The sequence below is a fragment of the Genypterus blacodes genome, unplaced genomic scaffold, assembly GCF_046128005.1.
Source record: "Genypterus blacodes isolate CSIRO-AG114 ecotype Tasmania unplaced genomic scaffold, CSIRO-AGI_Gbla_v1 ptg000007l_1, whole genome shotgun sequence".
Taxonomy (NCBI): Eukaryota; Metazoa; Chordata; class Actinopteri; order Ophidiiformes; family Ophidiidae; genus Genypterus; species Genypterus blacodes.
This window is the reverse complement of record NW_027466821.1, coordinates 1,693,901-1,713,058: the sequence shown is the minus strand read 5'-3', so window position 1 is coordinate 1,713,058 and position 19,158 is coordinate 1,693,901. Positions and strand designations below refer to the sequence as shown.

The window sequence follows — 19,158 nt, the reverse complement described above, 5'->3', positions numbered from 1 at the left end:
GTATGAACGCGTGAATGTAAGGTACAATAAAAGCGCTACACAAGTACATTCAACTTATTAATACATTTGAAACTGGTGTTCTGTTAACACATTTCGTTTTTCCCTGGAGATTATTTCAAAGATACATTTAAAATATTTTAGAGAGCTTTAAAATTATGGAGTACGGTGGCCGAGAACCGCCACCGCTGCAAATAATAGAAAAGCTGCAAAAATAAAAAAGCTGGTGTGCAAAAATAAAAAAGCTGGTGCAAAAATAAAAAAGGCGATGCAAATAAAAGAAACTCTGCAAAAAAAAAACGCTACTGCAAATTAAAGAAACGCTGCAAAAATAAAAAAGTCGGTGCAAAAATAAAAAAAGTGATGCAAATAAAAAAGCCACAACGGAAGTGGGTTACCGGGGACTGTTTTAGCCGATGCACCTGTGTGAGTAGAAGACGACGCCGACGCACCTGTGTGAGGAGAAGACGGCGACGACGACGAAGAAGAAACTACGAATAGGAAAACGAACTAGAAGGTAAGTGAACATGATAGTGTTTAATGTCGCTACGTGTACTTTTTAATGTGTTATTTGGTTAGGCTAGGTAGCCCCAGGTTTGAAGTTGAACTGGAGAATGCCGGTGTATTGTTAGCTTCGGCTAACACGGGGAGACCACTAACGAGTCCGGCCAGATGTCAGTTTGACATCATAGCTGGAGTTTGAGTTATTGGATGACATTATTTTGTCAGCGTGATGACATCACGAGTCCGACCAGACGTCAGTTTGACATCATAGCTGGAGTTTGAGTTATTGGATGACATCGTTTTGTTAGCGTGATGCCATCACACTCATTTATTTAAGTAGCTTCAGATTCAAACAGCTTCAGCAGCATTGGAGACACACTTTCTGGACCAACATCTGACTGTGACTCTGTGAGTGAGCTCGTCTTGTGGTGACCATCTACAGTGAAGACAGCTTATTACTGTCGTTGTTGTTTGTATCATTAATAATCATGCTAACAATCTAAGGCGTGGGTAACAGAAGTTATGTGGATGAATGTGAAGTTTAAGCTGTGTGGGGTGGCCAGGGACCTTTGAGAAAGTACCATGACCATAATGTCAGATTGAATCCTAAACTTGACTGTTTTTGCTTTGTCATTTACCAGGTCATGTTTTGTCCATTCTGTGGGGTGAACCTTCCATCCGTCCTGGTATATTGTGGCTCATGCTGTAGAAATGTCAGGTTCCTAAGGAGTCTTCAAGATGAAGGTACATTTCTTTCTGACAGTTAATGAGGTTCTTAAACATGATGGATTGCTATGTTTTTTCAGAGAATATACTGTCTGTTAGTCATGAATATACCACTTCATATGGTGAAATCCATAACAGAGGCATGTGGAATACAATGAATTTGAAGACATGAAAAATTAAGAAAGTGTCTTAGTCTAGTAGGCTACTGATCCCTGTAAAAAATCCTATGCAACAATTTTGAATGTTTTGCACTGTGCTACTTTTATATAAAGACATTTTCAATTAATTAACTTTAACGAGTGCATTGAATAGCTTGATTCCTCAATAACTCTAATCACTAACTACCATGTCACCCACACATGATAATCTAAACAATCTCATTTATTCACCTCTCTGTAAAAATTGAAAATGTTTATTATGCAGTTCATCATTTAGCCTCTAATATAGTGTCCTCCGTCCTACCCCTCAGGTCCTGAAGCTAGTACTCCAGTGGATGAACTTATCCAAAAATATTTCACAGAGGGCCATAGTTATGAAATAATAGTGGACTTACTGAAAACCAAACACAACATGTCAGTTTTCGCAATCTACAAAAAAGACTAAAACATGCAAGCCTGACCAGAAGGATCAACTACACTCCAATTGCTACTGTGCAGGCAGCTATTTCCGAGGAGCTAAAGGGATCAGGCCAGCTTTTAGGGTATAGAGCGATGTGGCAGATTCTGAAACAGAAACACTCTCTTGTCGTGAGACGAGACGATGTGATGCGCCTAATGGCAGAGCTGGATCCATGTGGAACAGAGAATCGCTGCAGACGTAGATTTGTTCGAAGGGCATATCATTCAATGGGACCAAATGAAACCTGGCACGTTGATGGGTATGATAAATTAAAACCTTTTGGAATTGGCATAAGTGGCTGCATTGATGGCTTCTCCAGAAAAATTATGTTGCTGAATTGTGGAAAGACCAACAACGACCCTTCAGTAATTGCTCAAAACTACACCAACTGTGTAGTTGAGCATGGTGTTTTTCCAAAGCGGCTCCGCACAGATTGCGGCACTGAAAATGGAATAATGGCAGCCATTCAATGTACCATGAGATCAGAGCATACAGACGAGTTTGCAGGAGCTAAAAGCCACATGTATGGCACTTCAACATCCAACCAGCGGATTGAAAGCTGGTTCCGGAAACAAAGGTTTCTGTCACTTTTAATTCATTTATGTTTTACTTGACCCTGGATTATTGTATTTGCTGTATGCATTTATATTATTTCTCAGATCCTATGTATATTGCTGTGCTTTTTAAAGGAAAGGGTATATTGTAGTGAAATCTCCAAAAGGCATGAGTCAGTAGTAAGTGGACTTGTACATTAATCTAAACCTCTTGAAGAACGATGACCTGGATGAATTTGTGTTTTCTATCTAGGAGCCAATTTTGGATGGATCTGTTCAGTGACTTGAGGGAGAGGCATCTCTTCAATGGCAGCCCTGCACACACAAAGTTGGTACGACACTGCTTCCTGCGAGTCTTGCAGAAAGAGCTGGAAGCCGTACTGGAATACTCACACCATTCGTCCTGTTCACCAATCCCGGTGCCCATCTGGTAAACCAGAGGCAATGTATTACGTACCTCAAAGGTGAGTATCAAAGAGTTTCCCTGATAGTATTTTGGATTAAGTTATATAATTTACTAATAACGACGACACTGCCATCGTCGGGTCTATGGAGGGGGAGGGGGGGGGGGGGGATTTCACCTCCTGGAGTCACCTTATTTATTATTTATTTTGTTATTAATTACGTAAAAACTGAAATAATGTGGTGCTCTAAAATGTGTGTACTTGAATGCACTTGAAAATATTTTGTAACATTTTGATTATAAAATTTAAGATTCACAATAAAGTCTTCCCTCATGTGCAGTGCTTTCTCTAATGTTTGATACTTAGTTTAACCTAAGATCATTGCTTGTCTTTGGGTCTCTGCATCCTTGTCCTGTAAGAAACTCTGGAGATAATTGGAATGACCATGAAAGTGAAACTTAACAGGAAACTTAATTGATGTGTTGCTCAGTGTGAACACTTTTCTGTACTTGCTCCTAGATTTGATGGGAGCAATTGTGGTTTCCCAGCATCTGCCCAAACCCTGAACCACATCACCAGCATCATGCCATTGCCAGCAACTCCTGCTGGGGATGAGCATGAAACTCTCTTTGGAGAACTGCAACGACAGAGTGGTGTAAGAGCTCCTTTGCAGTGGGAATCAGCTGTAGAGAACTACATCACCCTGAAAAACATGGCTGGTCTGTAAAAATTTTAGGGACATATTTGTGTTGTGACAACACCAAAACAAACTTCTTTTTATGTGTCGTATTTGCTGTATGTCATTTTCCTCTCTCCCCTGTCATTTGGCAGACGCTTTTGTCCAAAGCAACGTACAAAGGTCTGAAAAAAAAGAACAGTCTGTAGTTTTTTTTAATTTTTTTTATAGAAACAAGCTGAAGCTGCAAGCACATTCCTGATATCAAATATAATAAAAATGTTGACAAGTCTATTTGCAATACAAAAAAAAAAAAAAATGGAATGTTTAATATAATACACAATATAATATATACACAAACATGGATCTCTAGGTCAGAGTGTGACATTATTTTAAGTAGTTTAAGCCTTGATTGTGTGACAATATTTTCAGACAAGGCTAAGTGTGAACGATAGACTATGTTTCGGAGCTACAATTACCAGAGCTGCTGAATCAGTGCTTGACTCTCCATCTGCAGGTTCCCATATCTGGAAGTAAAAAACAATATATCAGTGAGCACTTCAAATTTGATTGACAGAACTAGAGCTGAACAAATTTGAACATAAATATTGAAGTTTGTAAAATATGTGTAGGCCAGGACACTGCAACATTTACCGTAATTTAAAATGCTATTTTGGCACGTTTCATCAGAAAAATATGGCTTCTATGTAAAATCTAGCAACAATTTCATTTTCAGACAGAACTTACAATATAATCAATGTAAGACACAACAAATGTGGCACTCACCAATGTATCAGCTGCACTGAATTCTGCAGAGCTTGGACTCATGATGATCACCTCTGAATCCGACGAAGTGGTTTCGGAGGCTGCTGGTGTCCACAAAAAGGACAATACATTATGATCTGCAAAAAACAAACAAGTATCATTAGGTTGCTTTGGACTTCAATTGCATGAACATTTTAGCCGTCAGTTCAATACCTCAATCTGACATTATGGTCATGGTACTTTCACAGAAGTCCCTGGCCACCTCACACAGCTTAAACTTCACATTCATCCAAATAACTATTGTTACCCACGCCTTAGATTATTGTTAGCATGATTATTAATGATACAAGCAACAACAACAACGATAGTAATAAGCTGTAGCCGTCAGTTGTTTCCGCTCTCTCTCCCCGTGTTAGCCGAAGCTAACAATACACCGGCATTCTCCAGTTCAACTTCAAACCTGGGGCAACCTGGCCTAACCAAATAACACATTAAAAAGTACACGTAGCGACATTAAACACTATCATGTTCACTTACCTTCTAGTTCGTTTTCCTATTCGTAGTTTCTTCTCGTCGTCGCCGTCTTCTCCTCACACAGGTGCGTCGGCGTCGTCTTCTACTCACACAGGTGCATCTGCAAAAACAGTCCCCGGTAACCCACTTCCGTTGTGGCTTTTTTATTTGCATCACTTTTTTTATTTTTGCACCGACTTTTTTATTTTTGCAGCGTTTCTTTAATTTGCAGTAGCGTTTCTTTTTTGCAGAGTTTCTTTTATTTGCATCGCCTTTTTTATTTTTGCACCAGCTTTTTTATTTTTGCACACCAGCTCTTTTATTTTTGCAGCTTTTCTTTTATTTGCAGCGGTGGCGGTTCTCGGCCACCGTAATGGAGGACTAAAAGTGACAAAATTAAATAGATAAATACGCCATTAAATAATTAATTAAAAGTGTCATTAATTAATTAAATGTGTCAATAATTAATTAAACGTGTCATTAAATGTGAAATAATTGATTAAATAAAACAAGTCATACAATTTAAAAAAAAAAACATTTAATTATTTCAGTGCACATTTAATTATTTCATAGTTCGGTGTTACAGCGAACCATGAATTAAGTTTATCTGTCAAATTTACCCATCAAAGTTAGAGGGCGGGTTCTTACATCTGATTGGTTACCCTGCACATCAATAAATTCCTCTGCTTTACACGCTACATGCTCGGGGTCAGCAGGTCCTGCTTCCACATACTGTGCAAGGGCTAAAATATCTCTCACCAACTCTCTAGAAAGTTCACGGAGATCCTCCATCAACACAGAAAGGAACACTGAATACAACATAAAGCCTCATCACACTGTAGACACCATGAGTGCATCATGTAAACATACAAGGACATGTTTAGGAGGAAATGTCAGCAAACCAGTAGAAAATGACTCTATTCCAAAACAAACTGGAGGTGAATGTTACAATAAACATGTCAATATAAAACCAATACAATTATAAAAAATAATAAAAAAATAAGAGAAACCAAAATAAAAAAAAACAACACATAATGAATGTTTTCTAATATTGAGATTTAATCATTTCTAACAAGCAGCCTCAGTACTGAACTTAGTAGCCTATTGCTCAGTGTCACAGTTGTCCTGGAGACTTTTTGGTTTTAGAGAGATCTGCTCTTCCCAAAATAGCAAAGAGTTCATCATTGAGTAAACCAGTGCTGATGAGTATAGTTGTAAGTAAAGTGCCTGAGATGACACAGAGCAGATTGTAGTGCAAAGATGCTGCACAACAATTCCAACCACTGTGTCTATAAAGATGTGTCAGTCAGAGGTGAGACTACAGTATCTGACCCTGTGGTGCTGATAAACTGGGAGCGTTCTCCTCCGGTTTTATGGGGATCATTTCTTCTAGCTTCATGCCGGCTGCTGCTCCCGCTGCTGGTGGGCTGACAGCTCGTGACCTCCTGAAGAAGAAGGAAAACGGACATTGATGAGCTTCTGAGCTACTTAGCGACTAAGCAACATGCGAGCGACATTTAAATGTGATTGTAGCTGGCTCTATCCGGATTACCGCTTATAACAGACAAAGCCGATCCCACACAAAGAGGCACAGACGATCAGAGCTCCAAGTGCACTCAGGCCTGCAAATAATAAAAAAGAGAGACAAAATTTATTTTCCCTCAGCTGACCCAAGTAGAACAACAACTCAGCAGCCAGAGATCTGTGTGTGCCTCTGCAGAGAACCTAGTTATGGGACAGATGGACTATGTTTACCCCAAAGATTCTTTCATCGTCATTTCTTCAGTGGAAGTGGAATGGTGCCTACATGTGGTTGCTATTATGACATTTTACTGCCTGACAGCTGGCTTCCATTACTACACAATGCATGGAGCCGCTTCAAACATGTTTTGTAACCAAGTGAAGCCAAGTTTTATCTGCATCTGTTTGTCCCTGCGTAATTTTATCTGTCCCTCTATCGGTTGCATCCTTGACCAATGTGGACAAAGGAGCACTGGTGATTCTTTATTTGGGGCGATAGAAGAGTAGAGTCTCACCGTGTCCTATGGTGCCCGAGCCTTGAAGACTCTGTGTGTTGTTCCGCTCAAGGTCCGGATCCAGGATCAAGGTTTCCCCTGAGGACTTGGAGTTTGGCCTTATGACGTCTGTGACGGCAATGGTACTTATGGACTCTACGTCTCCAGCAAAGAAAAGAAGTGCAAATAAGATTCTCCTGCATATCTTCTTTTCTCACGTCATGGCTTTGACCTTTGACCTGCTGCCGTGTAATATGTAACCTGTAAATAATTGATGATACTCACGTTGGATTAAGGTGTTGGATGTTACATCAGAATCGGTAGTTTGAAAAGCTGAAAGATGAAAATATGAACATTTCCTGTTTACTGCTGCGGTATATGGAACAGTAACAGCACTTCCTTCCACACACACACACACACACACATACATACACACACACACACACGTATACAACAGATACACTCACTTGTTGGTGTGATCTCTGGCGGCTGAGTGGTTGTTCTCGTTGGATCGGCTGAAAGATAAGAAACGAGAAGCTGAGCAGGTCATTTGTCAACTGATGTATAAAAGGTTTCAAGTAAAGGGAAGTAAAGGAGTTGAACCGTGGCCATTTTGGGAGCTCTCCAACTGTAAGCGCTGTGACTTCAGGCTGTAGGAGGAGTGTGATTCTTACGTATACAGGTGAGTGTGGACATGGACCACTGTGGACCTTCATTCATTTGCCTGCATTTGATGAGAGTGGAGGTTCCTGCCTTCCTGGTGTAACCATCTATGCACTTGTAACGGAAAGTGCCAAAGCGCTGGCAGCAGTCTGTGGCCTGTGGGGGTTCAGTCAGAGGCAGCAGGGGGGGCAGTGGGCAGGGGCACTGGCAGGGCTCTGACAGACAGACAATTTCAGCAATAAAACAAGTGTTTGTGCCAGAAAAGAACATCTACAGGACATTTTCAGCTTTCTCTGGGTCTGGATTTCATCGGATAATTTGAGCTTTTTAGTAAAATATTACAGATTTTAGGTTTAGGTTTGCACACCATGGTATGTAATTCCATATATAAGATACAATCTCGGTCGTAAATTGTTTGATTTACCAACAAAAAATCTACTTTTTGACATTTTCCTATTTTATTATTTGGTCAATTTTCACTTTTTCCAATTATTATTTTGATCAAATCAGCAAATCAGTAGAAAATTAAACATTAAACATAGAGGGGGGGAAACTAAGTATACAATATAAAGTTTCTGTCGGGCATTTAATGAAAATTAGATTTTGAACACCAAATCTGCAGGTTTTAGAGGAATCATGAGAAAATTACGAAATAATCTCCTGCTCGAGTTGAAGAATGTTTATTCTGAGTAATAGTGACCAATCACCCCGGGTTCGGAAGGCGCGCGGGTCTGATTTAAGGGATAGGCCATCAAAACAAAACAAGAATAACAAGCATTTCCCCTTCTTCACCACGACATTATAAATCTGTTTCAGTCTTATTTTTATTGAATAGAGGTCCGCTGGTCTACAGCAGAGCAGTACAAACATTACACTGACCATTCCTCCATTCACAGGGCAGAAAAGGGAAAACGTACTTCGAACACGAATGTGACGTTTGCTGAGATCAAGAGAAAATCATTCCGCCTGAAATGTGTTTACGTGTACGTACCCGCTGTTGCGCTGAGAGTTTCTCCAATCGGGTAAAGCAGCACTATTACGTAGACGGAGACCAGAAGAGACGTCGGATCCATCTGGGCTCTTGTGGGTTCGCCATGTAAACCCTCTCCCTCTCTCTGCTCCCGGTCTAGATCCACTTTCGCTTTCGCTCACGGCCGCGGTTGCGCTGTGTCGTTTTGTTGATCTAAACCGGAGTAACGAGCTTCTGTGTCGCTGAGCGTGGCCATGTTTGTATTGCTGACGTATTATCTCGCGTTAAAAAAAAAATGCTTCAACTGCACTGAAGACAAACCACTCTGAATCTTTCCATCAGAATTCAAAATGAATGTCCAGGAAGCTGCCAGCTGTCAGTCTTAACTGTTGTTGTTTTCCATAAATAGCAAATATATCAATAGCAGCCAGTATACGTTATCATTGCATGTTTGGCAAGATGTTATCAGCTCAAAGAAATGCAAAGTGAGAACATTTACATTAAAATAGCAATAAAGTTTATTATTTCATTCCAAACTTATTGGTACTGTCATGTTATGTCATTGAAATGTCCAAACTGTATCTTATTATCTGTTACATAACTGTCACTCAGTCTTCTCAACAGTTCTACCTGTGTGAGCTAATTTAATTTAAGATACTTTTTATTGTCATATTACATGCAATTCACAATCAAATCACATGCAATTGAAATTTGTCTTACACCCCCTTACATATCACACACACAAACACACCAAATTGAAGATACATGTTTCACCATGCTTTCTGCACAGTGGATTGTCTCTTCTGTGACGTCTCACGTTTGCAGTGCATCTTTTGAAACTCTGCTGTGATCTCCAGCATTGAGCAGTGTTTGGTTTCAGGAACATGGAACTTAACAAACAGCCCACCAGCAAGGCAGAAAAACAGGAAGATAAGAAAGCAAAAAGAACCAAAATGCTCCTGGAAAGAAAACATATGGAAAGTATCTGTGAGCATCAAAATGTCTCCAATACACTGATGAAGAATGCAAAGGTTTGTGCTCACCACTATGATTGGAAAGAGCATTCCCAGCAGGAACATGCCCAACCAGTGGACAATGCCAGCGATGGTATATGCTGCTGATTGGAATGACTGGTTGAAGATTTCTCCAGGGAGTGGAGGTGTGAGTGCAGCTGTCAGCAAATGAAGAGGGTGTTCAAACTAAAACAGGATGTCGTCACTATTGACCAAAGGGGACATAGTAATGCTTTTAACATTGATTTGTATCGAAACTAAAAAAATACCTGGTCCACAGGAGAAAAAGCAGATGAAGAGGTAGACGAGCACCACGCTGCAATACGACAGCCACTGAACTTGATGCTGAGAATGAAAGATGACATGATCTCTAAGTATATTATGATGCAAGCTGAGGAAGGAGTCCATACTACTAAGAATGTGTGTGACTCACCTGCAGGTACAGAGTGACGGTGAGGAGACCGAGCGTTGCAGACATGCACATGTATCCTCCGTATATCAGGACTTTCCTCCCAATACTGTTTAATATCATGAACTGCAACACCAAAACACACAAGTTACAAGTTAGTCTTACAAGTTCAGCCACGAGAATGAGAATGAGGCAACCACACAAGGGAGCTAAAACTCTGCAATATCTCATTAGAGGCGTGCTGCAGCAATAGAGATGATTCAAAATGCCTGAATGCATACAAAACACAACATATTCACATTAATGGACTTACACAGACAAATGAGGTGGACACCTCACACAGGCTTGTTCCCAAAGCTACGTAACGGGACTGATCTTCCCGCAGTCCTGCCCCACGAAACACTTCATGAGAATAAAAGAACACCTGGAGACACGCGTATGAGTAAGGATACTAGGCATCATTATTATTATAGAACCATAAAGTGCAGGAGCAGAGTATTTATACACAAGGTTATTCAAAAGCAATGCAATAAAAAAGAGGTTTAAGAAGTGATTTAAGAGAGGCAAACTGTGATCCTCAGTTTGAGTCTTTCTTGCTGTCTTGCATGAAGCTCTCATCATATATATGCTTATAACAGCAACTGCATGTAGCCACAGAGACAAGGTATAGTTTTGAGAAAGTAAGTAATGCAGCACACGTGTTAGGATGTAACTCACAGCATTGGCGCCGCAGAGCTGCATTACGGTGAAGGTAACGATGATGGTGAGGAGCTGCCAGCGAAGTGTTTGGTTCCTGATGAGCTCCATTACAGTGTGGCTACGGACTTCCTTCGCGTGCTGCTCCAACATCTCCTCCATTTCCACACTGTGGTCCTTGTGCCCCCAGAGTTGCCTTAAAGCTAATAGAGCATGACAGTGCAATCACAGCTTTGGGAGGACACAGCAAGAGGAATATGAAAACAAGGATGAGATGACATGCAGGCACCTTTCTCACAACCCTGGCTGTCATCTTTGTGCAGCAGCAGGTAGTGTGGAGACTCGGGTAAGAGCGGCAGGGTGAGAAGCTGGAGCAGCGCTGGTAAACCATTGAAGCCAAGCAGCCACTGCCACCTCTCATCCGTACCAAGTAACTCACTGCAAGACAACCAACAGCATCAACATCAGATCTTCAAGCTGAAAGTATTGGAAGGTGAATTTGACTCAGAGAGGTTCCATAAAGAAAAATATGAAGATAAAACACTTTGTTACTGCATGTGACCACAAACTAGTTTCTGTATTTGTGTTTTCTTCAGTGTTCTTCCTGTATTTGCTGTTCTATCACATATCATGTGCTTGAAGAGTCGGCCTGAGGAGTTTTCCCTCAATGTTGTCATTTGAACCAGCTGCCGCCTGACTCACGGCTCCACTCTACACACTATCAATGACGCCTCACCTCATCCCCAGCAGCTGAGCACAGAGCTTCCCAATGGAGATGAAGGTACAAGCAGTCACACCCACCATCCCTCGCAACCTCTTGGGGGTGCATTCCACAACATACGTCATGTGAAGGATGGTATTCAAACCTATAGGAGGACACAAGGGATTTCATTTCATTTCAATCATCAGAAGACTTAATAAATCATATCAGGAACTTATAAATGAGTATAAACACAAATAGGTTGTCTGTAAGACTGGATTGTCACCTGTGTTGATGCCATACAGGAAGCGTCCAACCATGATCATCTCAAAGGACTTTGCTGTTTTGCTCAGGAGCATCAACAAAGCTCCACTTATCGCCACAAAGTTATTAAACCACATGCATTTCTTTCTGTCAGACATTAGGAAAGAGATTGTGGTGATTTCTGATGCTTGCAAAAGGCGGCGACATCCCATCCAGCACTGCCAAAACCAGAATCTAACCATCAACCTCACTGACCTGCCAAAGGCTGTGCTTAATGCACCTGCTGCCAGTGAGCCCAACAAACCCCCAATGCTGAAAATGGACATGGTGAAGGACCAGATAAGTGAGACCTGCCACTCCTCCAAGGAGACGTTGTACCGCTGCACACACGTTCTGTTCACAAACTCCTTTATAAACTGCAAACACACACACAGTCACCAGTTCATACATTCATAGATGAGACACATTTTTAATATGATATCCTGATGTACACAACTTGACATTCATAGCTGAGTCTTGGCTGATCTTTCAAATGTTACTTTTTTTTTGGTGTAATTGTGCTCACCATGGAGGGCGACGTCATCACCGATAGACAGATACCAAATTGAAACGTCCCGCCGATGCCGGAGATAATAATGGCAGCTATCACTACAGGAGTGTTTAGCTGAGCAGATGAGTGGACAGATATGATGAAATTGGGCGAAATTGGATGGAATTAAACCAGTTACAGGATATGTGAAAAATCAAGCATATTTTGAGGGTGCGTGCGTGCGTGCGTGCCCTCAATCGATGGTACCAGTAAGCTCTGGTTTTAGGTACCAAAACAAAGAGGTAATATTCAATCTTCCAGATGAGTGGGAGAATAAATGATTACGTCATAGCATGTCCTGGTGTCATTCCTCGCATTTCTGTTTGCCGTCTCCTCCATCACACTCTCCAAAATAAAAGATTTGTTTTCGTCAGTTGTCTGGTACTGCACACTGCACACATCCACATCAACTGACACACACACACCAGCGACATGTTTACATGGCTGCTCACCACTGGTGCTGCTGTGGTTGTTTACAGCTGTCACTCATACATGTGATCAGTAATTTGGGATTATATATTATTGATTTGTTTTCAGGTACATACATATAAAATTATTTGAATATAAGACTTACCAGGAGTGCCAGAGACCGTGACATGGCTGGAGTCCGGTCTATGTCCATGTTCAGACTCATTTAACAGTTTCCCATCTGTAACTTTGAAGAGAAATTATTGTGTGTGTGTGTGTGTGTGCGTGTGCAGTTGAGACAGAAGCTCACACACCAGGTTATCTATTGTATTACAGTGTAGGTCAGCTTGGAAAAGTTGCTCCAGCTGTAACACAGGCGTCCTTCTTCTAATTCAATTCTGCTGCCATTAGACACATACACACATGGATACATCTGTTGGTGCCTTTAGAATAAAATCATCTCAAAAATAAATTGAAACTGACTTACTGTAAGTAATTGCTCAAATCCCTCAACTTTAGTGGAGACAAACCAATCTTTCTATCAGAATTAGAGATGAATGTCCCGGAGTCTTTCGTGTTTTCAGAGTTTAACATAAAGGAAACTGGATGGGGCAAGTAATGAAGTGCTGCGTCAATTCTTTACAAACACGTACTAAAGTAAACCATACTCAAGCAGGTCTGGCTGGTACTGTGCAAACACCACAGACCTGTCGCTTTTGGCTTGAGGCCGGCCAGTTAAATTAAGTTTTCACATTCATAATTTCAGAAAAAGGTACATTCAATTTCACACATTTTAACATCCTAATCAGATGCAGATGGTCTACCAACATTTTGCTATAAAACAGAGAATTATTATAGAACAAACAAATAAGTAATAAACAACCGAAAACCACACAAACACAAAACACACAAAAAATTAGCAACTAACAGACCGACTAAATAATAATAATAAACTTTTTTCCACAACGGTGATTTTGTGTGCCATGATTCAATGACTTCAAAGTGACTTTCAGCCAAACAGCGCCTAAACCTGAATGTTTCTTGGTCGCTCGGTGGCGACAGCGGCCAATTTGTATAAATGTCGTTGGCTGTCGTACTTAGTTCGGTTGTTTGTTTGTTGCTGTGGTCGCTACCCGGTCCAAATTTAGAAACCCGGCCACTCTGAGGGCTTTTCATTCTTTGAGTTGCACTTTGAAATAATAATAATAATAATCATTATCAGTGACTTAATGCAAACATCTCTTTCTACAAGGATTTAATTAAAATGAACGCACATCTTGAATCAGTTCAGATACGCCACAATACATTTTATTCAAGACAAAAACAATAAAAGAAGAATGTTAAGTATATTTAAATTGAAAAACGTCCGCATTTGTAATGAAAGAAAAACGAAGACCGGATGTAGACGCGGATCAAACGCGACGCGCAAGCGTAGTTCCATCTGCACAGCGAGGAGCTAATGTGCTACCAAACCGCTTTTCCCTTCTCAGCACACGCGCCTTCATCAGCTATTGTTCAGACTTTTTCGACGCTGATCGGTTGAAGGTTGTTCTATTAATGACAATTACGTGTGGGCTGTGTTTGATTAACATTACGATTTTGAGACAACTTGATTGTTACAGTAAGCTAGTGAGCTAGCTGGCTAACGTTACTACGCTGATTTGTTTTGATCCTACAGTGATAATTACTTCTTATTAGTTATTTCAGATGGTGACACATTGAATAAATACAAGGCATGTTTTGAACTAAGCTGTTTCTGCTAAGACTCCATTTCATCCACACAGATGTTGCAGACAGTTTACGGGGTATAATTAATTATAACGCGTGTATGTGTGCAGGCCGACCAAGCATGTCGCTGTATGATGACCTGGGTGTGGCGACCAGCGACACCAAGACTGAAGGATGGTCCAAGAACTTCAAACTGCTACAGTCCCAGCTGAAGGTGAAGAAGGCGGCGCTGACCCAAGCAAAGGTAGACACACACACACACACTCAATTTTATTTAAGAAGCTTCACGTGTTGCTTCTCTCAGCTGTGTGTTTGTGTAACATGATATAAACGTGTGTGTGTAGACCCAGCGGATGAAGCAGACCACTGTCTTGGCTCCTGTCATTGACCTGAAGAGAGGAAGCTCCAGTGATGAGCGGCAGATCATAGACACGCCCCCACACGTCGCCGTCGCCGCTGCTCTCAAGGTGCGTTTGCTTGATTTTGTTTTTGAGCTTCCTGACTCATTTGCTTTTCAATTCCGTTTCCCTCCAGTGCAACATATGAACACGTACGCCCCTGAACCCCTAGGAGACGGTATCCGGTGGCTTCTCCTCCGGCGACGCTCTGATACCGCTGGCAGACGAGTACGACCCCATGTTCCCCAACGACTACGAGAAGGTGGTGAAGCGACACCGAGAGGAGCGGCAGAGGCAGAGGGAGCAGGAGCGACAGAAGGAGATCGAGGAGAGAGAAAAGTACAAACAGGAGTTATGACTGACTGATGTTTGTTATCTGACTTCGCTGCAGCGCAAACCTGAACCTTCTCTGCGTTTCTGTAGAAAGAGGAAGGACCGGCACGAGGGGGGCGGCGGAGCGCCCAGCGGGTTCTCTCGATTCCCGGCCGCAGAGGGCGAGTCGGACGAGGAGGAGGACTTCGAGAAAGAGCGGAGGAAACGAAGTGTGTATCGCGTTCACTTACTCTGAGCTCCATCAGCCTCCGGGTTTTCTTGTGATCGATTTGACCTTTTGTCCTTCACCTCACTGGATCTATCTATCTATCTATCTATCTGTCTGTCTGTCTGTCTGTCTGTCTGTCTGTCTGTCTGTCTCTCTCTCAGGTATGGGTGGGGCTGCAATTGCTCCCCCTTCATCGCTTGTGGACGCCGGTGAGTGTGACAAAAATGTTACTTGTATTTTTGTAAACATACACCGCACTGGCCACTTACCTGTTTTCCTTCCGGGGGGAAAAAAAGCCTAATTTGTCTGCGGCCTTAATCGTTGCTTCGCAGCCTCAGCAGCCTCTGTGTTCTCTGTGCCAGGCTCCTCTTCCTATGCGTACGAGGAGGAAGGTCGTCCCACCAGAGGCTCAAAGGCTGCCATCCCCCCGCCCATGTACGACGAGTCGGACAGGCCGCGCTCACCGCCCGGGCCCACCAGCTCCTTCCTGGCCAATATGGGGTAGGAGGCACACACACACACAGACACACACAGACACACACAGACACACACAGACACACACAGACACACACAGACACACACACACACACACACACACACACACATATATTTACTTCCCTGCGACATGGATGCTCACATCTGTGCGTGGCTCCGCTCGTTCGTTCCCACAGCGGCACGGTGGCCCACAAGATCATGCAGAAGTACGGCTTCAAAGAGGGTCAGGGCCTGGGGAAGCACGAGCAGGGCCTGAGCACGGCGCTGTCCGTGGAGAAGACCAGCAAGAGGGGCGGCAAGATCATCATCGGAGACGCCGCGGAAAAACGTAGGCACGCACACCCCATGTCTAAATGTTTGTCATTCAGATGGGATTTGTACCTTTGTTGTGGTTTCACTGTTGTCGTTTCCTTTCATGTGTTTGATTTATGCCCAACTCTTTATTGCCATTACAGCTGGTTTACTGTGATTTTGTGTCTCTGTGCTTTTCAAATGTGTGTGTGTGTGTGACTAAGCAGCAGGTTGCAGCCAGTCAGGCACCCCTGAAGCGTCAGTCGGCGGCCTTGCAGGTTCGGCCTTTACTCCCATTTCTCTCTCTCTCTCGCTCTCGCTCTCTCTCTCTCTCTCTCTCTCTCTCTCTCTCTCTCTCTCTCTCTCTCTCTCTCTCTCTCTCTCGCTCTCGCTCTCTCTCTCTGCATCTCAAACTTTGCATTATACATGCATGTGGGGGGCGGAGGGGGGCATGCTGTTGAATGTGTTTTGCATCCACCTTGTCAACTCAATCAGTTCTCCGATGGAAAGTGGACATTAGTAGATTGTTTGTGTTGATACTTGAGTGGCTCCTGAGGCGTTCAGGCTCACATTCAGGCTGAGTTGGCAGTGAGCACAATAGTTTCTAACAGTCCCATGTTGCTTAAGTAAATAAGCCAAAACAAAGGGATCAAGGTGAATTAAGTCACTCTGGATGTTTTCCTCTAATGCATGGTATCAAACTGAGCTACACTCGTTCCTGTGTTACTTGCTTATGCACTAAATACTAATGAAGGAATGATTTTGCCACTGGATGCATGTTTGCTTTTGACCACTAGATGTCCCACTTTCACCCTTGTGTTCTTAACCTTGCGGAGAGACGACGGCGATAACAAATCACACATTTGTCTCCATGTTCACAGTGGACCCTTCCAAAAAGTCTGAGGCCAATCCGCTCACAGAGATCCTCAAGAACCCGACCAAAGTGGTGCTGCTGAGGGTAAGAGACGTCCAGGCGTCACTTTAATAATCCACCACCGCTACTTTCTATCCATAGCTGTTACAGAACTATGTGCCCTGTTTTTATGATAAACAACATCCGAGTGCTTCATTCGTTGATTTAACTGGAGTGGAAATGACTTCACAATGCATCCAGTCACTTCATTCAGAACAGCTGCAGTTGTATTTTCATGGAGCTAATATTATGTGATGTAACGCCAAATTAGAAACACCTGCATCGCTTCAGTTGTCTCACATTTTAATGGAGCAATCTAGTAGTTAGTGTGTGTGTGTGTGTGTGTGTGTGTGTGTGTACAGCAGTGTCAGTGTGATGAGGTTCACCTCTGTAGAAATGCGTCCAAGTCAGACGAATCCATAGATCCTGAACTGCCCCGAGGTGTTTGACCAGCAGACCAGCGCAGTGGGCCCCTCAGGAGAGCGGTCTTATATGGCTGTTTTCACTCGGTGTGCACAGTGGTGCTGCTGAAGGAAAGAGTAGAAGATAAATTCAATTGAGCTGTAACTGAAAAGGTGACTGTCAAAATGAAAGTGAAATCTTTGACCCTGAAAGTGTTAAGCGTGCACGCACACACACCTCTATGTGATGTTTGCCCCATGCACACAGGCCTTGATGTTGTTGTGCTGGTGTTGTAGAACATGGTGGGCCGAGGAGAAGTGGACGAGGACCTAGAGGGAGAGACGAAAGAAGAGTGTGAGAAATACGGCAAAGTGGCGAAATGTGTCATCTTTGAGGTGAGAGAGAGAGACAAGACTTACATCAGAATCTATGTGTAAGCACTCACACTAACTCTCTCTCCCTTCTCAGATTGCAGGTGTGCTAGACGACGAAGCAGTTAGGATATTCCTGGAGTTTGAGCGAGTGGAGTCGGCCATCAAAGGTCAGTATGATTCATCTGGTTGTTAAATTGGATGGTTGAAGACTTTGAACCAATGCAAACATCATTTGTTACATCTCAGCGTGGTTAGAGCGTTACTCTAAAAATATGTTGTCATACCTTTGAAGGCCTGCTGGACTCTGTGGCATCTACAGATGTCTGCTCACAGAACGGCTCGCACGCCTCGCCGTTTTGTGTTTCAGGGTTTATTTTTGGATTTTGTTAAGTGGCCATTTTTCTTCTTTACTACAAAGCCTCCTGGTGTCAGATCATTTACACTTCACAGCTTCGAAAAACCCATTTCCCCCTCCTTTGTTGACGCACCAAAGCTTGAATCTGCCTTTGTTTTCAGCGACACTTGGCCGCAGAGAAAAGTTTGACGTTCATATTGGCACCTCAGACTTTATGTAATTGCACGACTTCTTCCCTCCTGTCATTGTGTAACTGCTCTATTAACGCGCTCAAAAGTGTGTCCGAGTCTAAATGTGTCGGCCCAGATCAGAAAGAAGGTGCGACTCATTTCCCCGAGGCGTTACGTCACACCTGGCCCAGCAACCGGGCTCCACTCCCCCGTGGTGACGCTACAACCACACTCTTCACTCCTCTTCTACATTATCTACTCTATAATCTAGAGGGAATGGAAGTCAGAGAAGAACCGAGTAAATGTCTGTTTGGATCTGGATTTGCTACACAGGATCAAATGGTGGTGTGGCAATAACATCTTATCCTCCCTCTCTCTCTCTCTAAGCTGTGGTGGATCTAAACGGCCGGTACTTTGGTGGGCGAGTGGTCAAAGCCTGCTTCTACAACCTGGACAAGTTCTGGGTGCTGGACCTCGGGGAGCAGGTCTGACCCCTACCTGAGGCAGACAGACTCTACAAACACACAATGCCCCCATTTGTACATAAACCTTTTTTTTAATAAATCCCCAGCAGCACAGTTGGAACGTCTGGTTGTAGTTACGAGTCCACATTGTAGGATATTTGTTTTTTTCCTGTTGTGAAAAAATGCTAGAATAAAAGCTTAAAACTCTGCACACCATCTTTGTCTTTGTTACTTCATGATTAATACATATTCTTAAACTTAATTAAAGATTCGATTGTTAAAGATCTGCTTGGTCATGCTGACTGGCTGCAGCATAATAAGATGATATTTCATTCTGCAACGCATTCTTGCAAAGTCATAAATTAAACCCGATGAAACATCCTGTTCTACATCTGCTCGTATTATCTAAGAAGCCCAGTTTCCTCCGAGTATTATCTGATGTAACACCGGTTCCGCGGTTGTGGGAAAACCTCCCATGGGCTCGCTTGTCTTAACTTAGCCCAGAAGGATGATGGGAAGGGGCACTGGGATGGCGAGCGTCAC

General features: G+C 42.7%; 3 protein-coding genes and 1 long non-coding RNA gene across 4 annotated transcripts; 2 read left to right on the top strand and 2 right to left on the bottom strand.

Moving 5' to 3' along the window:
• The first annotated feature begins 422 nt into the window (after positions 1-422).
• Positions 423-3,517, top strand: LOC143003232 (uncharacterized). The gene is made up of 4 exons (XR_012963847.1): positions 423-514; positions 1,143-1,245; positions 2,653-2,863; positions 3,323-3,517. It is a non-coding gene; the product is annotated as an uncharacterized LOC143003232 (long non-coding RNA).
• Positions 3,518-5,556: 2,039 nt separating this feature from the next.
• il15ra (interleukin 15 receptor subunit alpha) lies at positions 5,557-8,653 on the bottom strand. Its single transcript, XM_076153770.1, has 7 exons — positions 8,427-8,653; positions 7,447-7,650; positions 7,240-7,287; positions 7,058-7,105; positions 6,794-6,928; positions 6,310-6,379; positions 5,557-6,202 (listed from the first exon to the last, which is right to left on the bottom strand). Exons 1-7 carry the CDS (start codon positions 8,506-8,508, stop codon positions 6,076-6,078), a joined length of 714 nt encoding a protein of 237 aa, XP_076009885.1. The 5' UTR covers positions 8,509-8,653; the 3' UTR covers positions 5,557-6,075.
• A 339-nt stretch (positions 8,654-8,992) lies between these two features.
• On the bottom strand, positions 8,993-13,906 carry LOC143001518 (solute carrier family 2, facilitated glucose transporter member 5-like). Its single transcript, XM_076151161.1, has 13 exons — positions 12,972-13,906; positions 12,651-12,731; positions 12,053-12,151; positions 11,743-11,903; positions 11,510-11,634; positions 11,260-11,389; positions 10,813-10,961; positions 10,545-10,726; positions 10,141-10,251; positions 9,852-9,953; positions 9,688-9,763; positions 9,449-9,576; positions 8,993-9,364 (listed from the first exon to the last, which is right to left on the bottom strand). The coding sequence occupies exons 2-13, from the start codon at positions 12,708-12,710 to the stop codon at positions 9,176-9,178; spliced, it is 1,512 nt and encodes a 503-aa protein (XP_076007276.1). The 5' UTR covers positions 12,711-12,731; positions 12,972-13,906; the 3' UTR covers positions 8,993-9,175.
• Position 13,907: 1 nt separating this feature from the next.
• rbm17 (RNA binding motif protein 17) lies at positions 13,908-18,826 on the top strand. Its single transcript, XM_076151175.1, has 13 exons — positions 13,908-14,029; positions 14,323-14,456; positions 14,557-14,679; positions 14,783-14,949; positions 15,034-15,152; positions 15,313-15,360; positions 15,514-15,652; positions 15,823-15,974; positions 16,165-16,215; positions 16,819-16,895; positions 17,549-17,647; positions 17,721-17,793; positions 18,539-18,826. The coding sequence occupies exons 2-13, from the start codon at positions 14,334-14,336 to the stop codon at positions 18,640-18,642; spliced, it is 1,275 nt and encodes a 424-aa protein (XP_076007290.1). The 5' UTR covers positions 13,908-14,029; positions 14,323-14,333; the 3' UTR covers positions 18,643-18,826.
• Positions 18,827-19,158: the final 332 nt, after the last annotated feature.

Excerpts from the sequence above, each read along its gene's own strand:
- rbm17 (XM_076151175.1), top strand. The coding sequence starts at position 14,334 with ATGTCGCTGTATGATGACCTGGGTGTGGCGACCAGCGACACCAAGACT. Across the intron at positions 15,975-16,164 it reads CGGAGACGCCGCGGAAAAAC|CAGGTTGCAGCCAGTCAGGC; the intron begins GTAGGCACGCAC and ends GTGACTAAGCAG. Across the intron at positions 17,648-17,720 it reads CGAAATGTGTCATCTTTGAG|ATTGCAGGTGTGCTAGACGA; the intron begins GTGAGAGAGAGA and ends CTCCCTTCTCAG.
- LOC143001518 (XM_076151161.1), bottom strand. The coding sequence starts at position 12,710 with ATGAGTCTGAACATGGACATAGACCGGACTCCAGCCATGTCACGGTCT. Across the intron at positions 11,635-11,742 it reads TTAAGCACAGCCTTTGGCAG|AAAGAAATGCATGTGGTTTA; the intron begins GTCAGTGAGGTT and ends AATGTCTGACAG. Across the intron at positions 9,954-10,140 it reads TGTCCACCTCATTTGTCTGT|TTCATGATATTAAACAGTAT; the intron begins GTAAGTCCATTA and ends TTGGTGTTGCAG.
- il15ra (XM_076153770.1), bottom strand. The coding sequence starts at position 8,508 with ATGGATCCGACGTCTCTTCTGGTCTCCGTCTACGTAATAGTGCTGCTT. Across the intron at positions 7,106-7,239 it reads GCCAGAGATCACACCAACAA|CTTTTCAAACTACCGATTCT; the intron begins GTGAGTGTATCT and ends TTCATCTTTCAG. Across the intron at positions 6,929-7,057 it reads ATCCAACACCTTAATCCAAC|AGTCCATAAGTACCATTGCC; the intron begins GTGAGTATCATC and ends CTGGAGACGTAG.